Consider the following 10,127-nt stretch of genomic DNA (forward strand, 5'->3'; position numbering starts at 1 on the left):
CTTCTGCACATATCTGGGCTGATTGTGCAGCAGATGCTCAGTGAAGACTGATGAACCCAAAACCAGTAGAAAGAGTCCATCCCCAAGAAACATCTGTATTTGTGGAAATTTTGGTACTCTGAGAGGCTATTCATGCTACAGGTGTAGTAGAATATTGTGAAATCAGGTATTACATTCTGGAAAAGAACTACACAGTCCATAATGTATTAACTAGCTCAGTTGGTATTTCTGTAACTGGAGGATAGTAACATTAATACAGTTTTTTTAATTGGATAGCAGAATATGGAAGTCAGAGTTGAATGTTTCTTAAAATGTGGCAAAAGTGAGAACTGATGAAATGTTTTGAAATGAGCAATTCAGAAATTGAGGTCTGCTTGAAAAAGAAAACCATCTGACAGAAAGAGAAACAGAACTTGCAGAGCAAGGGCACCGGGCAAAGGTCTTTTACTGCTAAATAACTCAATAAAACATGGCAAGGTGCAATTTGTGGCTCAAATTAAGAGGCTTCTGGGAATTGTACAGAAGTCATTATTTGCAAGGTCATTTTACAAATCTAAAGCACAAAATATCATGACAGACCAAATGTAAGTTGAGTATTCTAAGCAGTGGGGAAGAAGCGATTACGAACTTTTCTTTGGCATCTGCAGGGTTGCTTTAGCAGGTCAGAGATTTTATTCAATCTTTTTAGAGATTGCACTAGAAACTAGTAAACTACAGTGTTAACAAGACAAAAAATAGTAATTTTGGTATCAAGAAAAATGTGCACAACTAGCCAATTAATAATTCAACTATATACTTTAAATTCTCTGTGCAATAGGAAGGAATGTGACCTTTGGGATCAACCTGTAACCTCAAGAAGAAGTTAATCAAGCAGGCTGCTCCAGAGCAGAGCATCCTGAAAGCTGGTGGTGCTCAAGCTGGCAAGAAATTTCTAGCAAGTGACCTTGAAGTTAGTACTTTCTGCCTTTGTAGACATCACATACTCCCATTTGATATGTCAGATGTAGAGTACATAAGAGCATGGAAGCCTTAATTGAGTTGGCAGAATGAGGAGGTATCTAGTCTCCTCCTGGTCCATCAGCTTGTCAGTAAATGTCATCTGACAATGAGACAAAACCCCATTCCATTGCAGTTTCAAATAAACTGGGGGGGGGCAAGCTACTGAAACTTCTGTTTTGTAGTCATGCCACTGAGCAACAAAGAATCTAGGCTTCTAGAAACTGACATTTCTTGTCATTGCTAGTCTGCTACATAGGCTGAAGCATTTGAAGTCTAGATGCTTGCCTTCTTGTTGGGTTGCCTAGGAGCCCAGCTGGTAAGCAGGGAGGGAACTAGGCACATTGTAAAAACTTTCTGCTGTAATGCTGCCTTGTTTCATCAAAACCAAGTAATCTCTCTCATGTATTTCAGTCTTGAGGAGTTGACAGTCTCTGATTGAGAAACAAACTGCCTGAGAATTTTCAAATGGGTCTTCACAGAGAAACCTGTTTCCAAGACACGAGCTCACAACCTTAGAATGGATATAAATATTTCATGATAAAATACAGGAAACATATCTCCCATTATAATTTGATGCAAATTTCCCTCTTAACATAGACATCCTGCTGTATTCTGATATAGAGCTTTCAAGGCCAAAACTGATCTGTGGGGTAGATTTGAAGAAGTATCAGTGTTTTTGTAGATTTACATGCTGACACATAGTTGGGTATATCTGGGTAGGGCTGATAAGAAGGTATATTTGAGGACAAGAAGGAGATCTGTAGTAGCTAGTTATATTTCAGTAAGTATAGTATTCTGCATTTATTTTCCTGGTATATTGTGTGTCCTAGTTTATCTGTATCACTGTGAGCATGTGTGTAAAAATACATGCTCAATTTCAAATTGTTTAAATGTTTTTGTTCAGCAAATAGTCATGGGACTAGAGTGAAGAAGAGCACGTCTGATACTACTATGCATTTTATTTCTATTTTTTGATAGAGAAATTTAGAGTAAACCACCTCAGCTTGTGACTATTTTTGTTATTTTTTGTTTCTTTTAAAAAAACAGCTTCCTTTCTTATTTCATGCTGTATCTTCAATGATCATTAGTCTTTGTTAACAAACACATATTTCTTTACTGTTACGAAACAGTTGTATAAGACAGTCAACACCAACTTCACCACAACCTCCTTTCAGGGAGTTGTAGAGAGCAATGAGATCTCCCTTCAGCCATCTCTTCTCCAGGCTGAACAGCCCCAGCTCCCTCATCCCCTCCTTATAAGAGCCCTAATCAGCTTAGTTGCCCTTCTTTGCACCCTCTCCAGCACCTCAATGTCCTTCCTATAGTGCAGTGCCCAGAACTGCACACAGTGCTCAAAGTGCATCTTCACCAAGGCTGAGTAGAGGTGCGGGATCACCTCCCTGGTCCTGCTTTGTAACATGCATATATATTGGAGTTCTGAAGGAAAAAAAGCAGATCTTCATCTTGGGAAAAGCAATTACTATTTGCCTTATCAAAATCAACATAAAATAATTTTATCAGTCATAAAAGGGGCACAAAAGAATGCTAGATGGTCTGAACAGCAACCTCCTACTCTAAGTCTGCTGGGAGTTAGATCTCAAAGGGCTTTAAGTCTTGTGTTTCAATTTCTGTGTTTCCTTTGACATAAATTGGCCTTGTCTCTATCTCTAGCTCACAGCAGAAAATCCTAACCCAAAGGTAAAGGGTTTTTTACTATTTGTTATTTAACTTTCAGCCAGGAAGACAAGCTTCAGGAAAGCTGTGGAAGATAACCAAGCTGTGAAAAATAATAACTTCAAATAATTTAATCCGTTACAAGTAACTATAACCTCTGACATCTGGCATGAAGTGAAATCCAGCAGCCTTGATTATGTTGGATGCTGACTGGAAGTATCAATTGTGAATACCCAATAAAGCCTGAGGAACAGCTGCATTAACAGCCCTGTAGGCAGACACAGGAATCAGTAATCAAACTGTCTGAGTTTTTTCTGCACTGATGGATGCAGAGGCAGGAATAAGTAAGATACCTTCTGCTTCCCAACTGACTAGTTACTGGTACCCAACGCCATACGAGGTTGTGTGGAGTTGCCCATGGAGAGAACCCAGTAGGACAGACAGACAACCCAGGATTCAGTTCTGTCATTCATCTCATGCATCGATTTTGTGAGGACATTGTGGGGAACAAGGAGACATCTGTCCCCATGCTGTCCTCTGCTGACAACACAAGAAAGATGACACTCATTGCTGTGTCTAAGTGTCACTCCTCTGCATTCTGGTGTCCTGCTGATTTTCTGGCTGGTGTTGGGTATTTGACTATATTTCTGCTTGAGCTAAAACCTAAAAATAATTAATCTAGAGGCATCTTCAATCCTGAAATTTTCTTGAGAGGATTGTTACCTGAAGGCTGCTTTAATGTTTTACATTTTGCACATGGTGTTCACATTTAACGTAATTCACACAGAGTTGACTTAAAAGTCCACTGTTGCACTTGATAGCAAGTAGTATTTGGGAGTGGCTGCTTTCTGCGTCAGGCTGCCATGCTGGATGTGCTATCACCCTGGGTCTTTTCAGAAGTTCATGTTGTTAAAAGATACTTTGATAACCAGCATAATTTGAGTAGAAGACGTTCTACAATTTGAAAACCATGTATCAGCATTCTGTTAGTTAACATAGGATTCTTTTCCCTCGAAGATAGTATAATTTGTTAGCTATTTTTAATATTATTTCTACATACTTAAACACATTTGGTATCTATAAAAATACTATTCTGTCAACTGTTTTGATTGCTGCCCATTGCTGTCCCAATATTGATTAACAAAATGTAACTAAGTATCGCTAAGATAATATTGGGATTGTCCTTTCATAATCGATAATTGCAAGAAAATAACTGTTTGCTAGAGTTAGATGATTGACTTCTACCTGAAAGTTTTATTTCATCTCCATTGTAAAACTGTTTTCAGCAGTTTATATCTGATTTAGTGCAGCTTTCCTAATATTGAAAAAGCCAAAAGCTATTAAAATCTGAATTTGACTTATCAGTTAAGCAAGAGAAAGGGTTTTTTTTTTCTAAAGTGTAGTGATGAAAATTCTGCAGTAATTTGATAATTTAGAAAGCACACGCTAACAGCACAAATTCCTGAAACTTAGGAGAGTAAGAATATGCAAATGAATAAATTGGTTTTAACACTTCCCAGCCCTCTTTTTTGCCAAGTACCCTAAGAATTGACCATGTGATAACTCTTTTGGAAACATTATACTAAGAAAAGTTTGAATTACTAGATTTTAAGCATGTACTTTCAGACTTTTTAAATTCATAAAATCTACTTTACTGATAGAGTTCCTGGAGAGTTTGCTTTACAGTTACATTCACTTTTTCTCTTAATGGCATAGTAGCTTAAGCAGATTATTTCTTCTTTCACAAAGTAATTGTTATGAAAAAGATAAGCCCTCAGAAAGGATTCTTTCCTTGTTTTTGTTGTCACAGCGGTATATGTTGAAGCTATTTTGGTAACCTTAATTATATATTTTGAGATGTTATATTTTCAAAGTTTTAATTTTAATTTCAAACTTCCAGAGTTAGATTTTTCATTTTCCTATTTTTAACTCCCAGAGTTATCCCTTAGGATATATCAGGTGCTTTACTGATGAGAATGTATCTCTGAATGTGAGATGGCTGCTGGGGAGGTAAACACCTGGGTCATTTCACCACATTAGCAATAGTCTTTGCAAGAGCTGGGGAAGGTTGTGCCAGAAGCTTTCAGGTAACTTGCACCACATGAAGTGTTTTGGAATACCTTCATAGCTCACGTGCTCAATCCCACTCAGTTTGTTCTCGGGGCAGGTTTTAGACTGACACCTAAGTGAAGTCTCAGTAGGGCAAGCACTTGGTGTCTAGGCTCCCAGCAGTCAGTGGGGATGTGGTAAGCACAAGCATTGGAGTCTGGAGAACAGTTGTACTGCCAAGGCACTTGCACAGCTTGCAAGACTACATGGAGGAAACTTTGCCTAAACAAGCATCTCTTGCTCTTTGAGACTTCCAAGAAAATGAGAGGTATCTGTATAGAGCTGGCAAGTGTGAAGAATGGGAATGATCTGCAAGAGCACTGCACACTCTGCAGTGACAGGTGAAGGGCTGGTGGAGTGTGTTGGGGCACTAGATGCCTCTGTGTGAGTTAGTTCCATTGATATATTGGCTCCATCCATGGAACATAATGGAAACTCAGGTGCCAATATCCCACATGGTGACACAGTATTGTGGTCTCAGACTGACTCCCAAATCTGTATGTACCTAAATCTGAGTTTGGTTATTAGGCATGCTGTACGATTCTTTCTTTTCAACCCCCATCTGTCTTTCCCCCTCCCATGTAAATTCATTCCATCAGGTGTCACTGGGAGATTTGCAACTGTGCCACCAAACTGTGGTACAGAAGAAGGCAAAAGCAATCTGCATTAGGTTTTGGGCAGTGTCTGTTATCTTGTTTCCATGCTGACAATTTGACTATGTGCATCCCAGGATTGATTAGGAGATGCTATTGTTTTTGACATGTACAAATGAATAAAGTGTTGCTTAAATATATATTTATTTCTCTTTCAGTTACTGTAATGGATGTATGTTAGATCCAGACTGTGGTCTCTGCTACAAACTTAGTAACTCGAGTGTTGTTGAGTCATCATGTATTCCTGTTGATAAAGATTCTACAATGAAAGCTGCATGGGGCAGGTAGGTCACTTTTCAAGGTTTTCTGGTCTTGTACTCTACTGACTGTGTATTATATGCTATTGCAAACAATTTTGCTTTTAGCCAAAATGTTACTCTTAGGATGTTCTGGAAGAAAAAATAACTTGGTGTTATAAAAAAATGGGCAATTACATTCTAACTATTCCAAGTAACATCCTTGACCTTGATATGTGCAGCTAGTTTGATGGAGTCTGCCACTTAGAAAGTGTGGCAAAAGTACACCAGCAACTAGGAAAATGAATTTTCCCTCATGTCTTCATTCATTTGTGGAGTGTATTCCCTAGGTATTCACTTAAAGCCCTCTGAAGTAATTTTCTTTTGAAATACTATAAATGGCACTTTTAATACAGGCCTGCTAAAGAAACCAAGTTGCTCAGCTGACTAACCTAAAATTATAAAAATCTAAAAAATTCAAATAATCAAAAGTGTGGTTTGTGACCACAGACTTCTGTGTTCTGTGCTTAAAAGCAGCATCATGCCATACATTGCACTTGTGTAAAAATGTGTGCATTCATAGAAAAGCCCCAGTGCAGCTGCAAAGTACATCACATCTCTTAGGCAGGACAAAGATTCCTTGGGAAATTACAGCAACTATCGAGTTTTCTTAAGTGTTGACTATGCTTAAGGAATGGCTTTAGGAGTTGAAACAATGTCCTATAAGACTTTTTCAATATTTTAATAATGCTTAGGGCTTGGATTGGAGTTTAGAATGGTTCAGTGCCACAAGAGAATTATATAATTACTACTGATAAAATGTGTAATTACTGTTGATAAAACCTCCTGGCCATAATTCATCTATGCCATAATGCATCAACATACTTGGGAAATAGGCAAAGGTTCATGTGGTGGTTTGGGCTTTTTAATTATTTTTCTTCTTAACTTTGATGTTAACTTTTACAATGGCATTTTTACAATCAGAAGCTGGTTTAATAATGTGAAAGATGATTTTGTGATCTATGGACAGCTGATAACTGTAATTATCACATGCAGTCTCTTTGTAACTCCAGTTTGTTCAGCTGGCTTCATGCCATCCAGTATTGGCTGAAAGAGTTTAAATGGCTTAAAACTTCCAGAGTTACATTGGCCTCATGTGGCCAATTTATTTGGCTCAGGAGGGAAGAATGACCTGAGCTATTTCTTTGGGATTCACTGGACCTCAGCTGGCCTGAGTGTTAGCAAAAGCAGCAGCTCTGACTACCTTGACTGATGCAGGAGGATCAAAGAGCTTGTGCTGGGCTTGGATTGTAAGTGCCATGCCGAGCATTTTGCTGCTGCTGCAGTCACATTTTGTTCATGATTTTCCTGCTGGAAATCTCAGATCTGCCCTGTGGAGAGGTGCCTGCAGTCACATCACACCATATGCATGCAGCAACATAGCTCTGCAAGTGTCTTAACCCCACTTGCCCTGATCTTTGCTCAGGGCTTATCTATTCCTGATGTGTAACCCACCAACAAGTTGAGAGGTGCGTGGAGACACCAACAGAAATACCCTTGTCATATTTTTTTAGGACTCTATGCAGCCATGCAAGCTGACATGGAAAGCCTTCTTGTTTATGTATTTATAGCTTTGCACTGTTCTTCACAGTTCGTTCCAAGGTACTTTGATAGCACTGATGTAACAGACAACGTTTTGACAGATATCATATAATACTGTGATGCATTTTTATTTGCAGGAAGTTTTCCTAGTGCCAGCCTGGTGTACTAGACACCACCTCTGTGTTTATTGTTAATAATTTTTATTTGATTACGGTATGTTCTACATTGAGAAGTTCTGTGGAGGAGAGAGAACAGAGATTTCAGTCTCCTGTGGCTGCCAGCAAGGCTGTTTATGTTGCTGTGGTTGTCATAGAAACCAAGGGAGACAATTAGAGCTTCCAAATGTTTGTCAAGAAAAATACAGCATTTTGGCTCTATTGAATGTAGGGAACTAGGTGGCCAGCAGTGGCCCTTGGGGAAGGGAGATCACATAAGAATAAAGCTGATCAAGTCCCAGTGAGACCTTGAAGCAGCATGGGTACACTTCTAAGATCATACCTGTAAAACGAGTAACAGAGATTGATTTTATTATTATTTAATCTGTTACATAAGCCTGACTGGTATTCAGATAACACAGAGGAGCGTCTTGCCCCGGGCACCACCATAGCCAGGTACTTTTCTGCCTTGCTATCACTAAACCAGTTAACAAAACAACTGTTGACAATCAAACCTTGCTGCCTCCAGCTCTGCCCAGGGGATTATCAATGATGGTTGCAAGACAGTTAACAAGAATATTCTGAAATCACTTGCTTTGTAATAAAGTAAGAGCTGTGTCTTCTCTTTCTGTGTGCTCAGAGGGTTCTCTGTTGGGACTCTGTTCTCCAAGATGCAGGGAAGTTTTGCATTTAGCACTAGCATAAAAAGGCTTGCAATTCTCTTCATGGATATCAAACTACAAAATCCTCATGAAGCTGATAAAAAGCATCTCACTGTTGCAGCTGGAGATGCAATAGGAAGGTTGCAGTATGAAACTCAGGTGGCATGACAGAGGTCATGGGCAGAGCCCATCTGTCAGCCAGGACTGAATGTGGAGGTGATTGTGCTTTCAGAGCACAAACCAAAATCTACTTTTTCCCCACATTTGCAGTTACTCCCACAGTACTCTCAGAAAGCTTAAAACTTCTGTTTGTGTAATTGCAGTAACCCTAAAGGCCAACCAAGAATGCTCTAGAAGTGACTTTAAATTGCATTACTGTTCTTACAGTTGAAAGAATAGCTGCACAAGCAAAGAAGCTACTAGTAGTGCCTTGACATGACATTAACCTTGACAAAAGTGTGTTGTCAGGACCAGCAGGCCCACAGCTGGGGACCTAAAAGGCTTTCATGAGTGATTCTGGGCAATCTCCCTCTGGAGAGAAAGATGTTGACTTTATACAGTAAACAATTATGAAGAAATAATAACATCATCTGCAGATCAGAGACAAGCCTAGAAGCCATCCTGTCCACAAAATTAGCTAGCGGGTCTCCACAGTCCCCAAAGGAGGATGTTTGGGAACAGAAATCTGTAACGGGAGAGGAGCTGAGTGATTTGCTTTCTTCAGCCATTTTTATTAGCTTAGAGGACCATTTCCCTGCCATGGGAGTTTAATGCTTCATGGAGAATCCTGCTTTCATCAATATAAAGAAGCATTCTCCTTGCTAAGGGCATTCAGTGCAAAAACAAGTGCAAACACTGCATTTGGGAAGCACTTCATTTTCCTCTCTGGCTGGTGCTCTCCTGAGCTTCTTCCTTCTGTGTAAAATTAATGTCATGTTTGCAGATGGGTAATGCTGTTTTGTGTCACTGTGTGTGTGTGCCTGTTGCTCATGTCTGTCAGGTTGCTGAGGAGTTTAACTGAATCTTGGAAACCTGGTCAAGGGAAAAGTGGGTTTAAAATACCGGGTCAATGTAAGGAAGCAGGCCAGGCAGGCTGTCAAACCCTGGTTCCCAGCTTCAGGAAAGTTTCTATCACAGGAATGTGCCCGGTGACCTTGGCATTCCAGCCTGGATGCTAACTAGATTCCAGTGATTAAAAAAAATAACAATGGGAGTTCATTCGCTGGATTCTGAGACAACAGCCTGGCTTATGTCCACAGGGGCCATGCCAGTGGCTGTCACAGCCTTGGGAGTATTCTGGGGAGCTTTATATTCATACTGTGCTGCTTGATGTCTAATGCGTAGCAGATGAGACTGTTAAAGTTATTAGAACGCTTTTTCTTTGTAGCAGCATTAGATTTTTCTAGAAATGCCAGGTTCCTTTCACATGTCATAAGCAAAGACAGTTCATTACACTTGTTTTGCTGTTTCACTGTCTTATAAAGATGCTTCTGCAATGTGACAGGTACATTTGTAGAAGTTGCTGTGGCTGCTTTACTAATGCAAATAACGTATGTGTATATTCACAGATGTAAAGACTGTGAATCTATTTTGAGTATAGTGGAGAATGGGTGTTCAGACCTTGCCTTTTACCATGGAAAGGATTGCACCAGAGCAGCCTTCCAGGAATGAAGCCCTCCTCTGTCTGTGGGTACAAATTGCTTGTTTTGTTGTGCAGAAAGTATTGGTAGAAGATTTTACTGCTGAAATGACGATTTGGAATCTTTCTACATAGGCCTGCCTTGAAAAGTGCTGCTTACTTCAGCAGCAATTAGAGGAGAAGCCAGTATTTCTCTTACTAAGTCTTCAGATGAATAGCTGAAGATTATACATAGGATTATAAATTTATAAACATTGAGTACTAAAGTCTTCACTATTACATGAAACTGGAAGCATTTACTTTCTATGCTGAAGACAAAAATTATTTTGTTGGAGACATCCAGCACAAAATAGGATTTTAAAGCAGGTCTGGTTAGTTTGAAACATCATTTGTTTTCC

General features: G+C 39.4%; 1 protein-coding gene across 1 annotated transcript in view; it reads left to right on the top strand.

Annotated features, from left to right (window-relative positions):
* The window catches only part of SLC2A13 (solute carrier family 2 (facilitated glucose transporter), member 13), a 131,273-nt gene that overhangs the window by 105,262 nt on the left and 15,884 nt on the right, over positions 1-10,127 (top strand). Inside the window, exon 8 of the mRNA XM_009996789.1 lies at positions 5,594-5,719. Within this exon, the coding sequence (XP_009995091.1) occupies positions 5,594-5,719 (126 nt within the window). The remainder of the gene's footprint in view (positions 1-5,593; positions 5,720-10,127) is intronic.

This window comes from Chaetura pelagica, unplaced genomic scaffold (genome assembly GCF_000747805.2).
Source record: "Chaetura pelagica isolate M959 unplaced genomic scaffold, ChaPel_1.0 scaffold534, whole genome shotgun sequence".
NCBI classification, from domain to species: Eukaryota; Metazoa; Chordata; class Aves; order Apodiformes; family Apodidae; genus Chaetura; species Chaetura pelagica.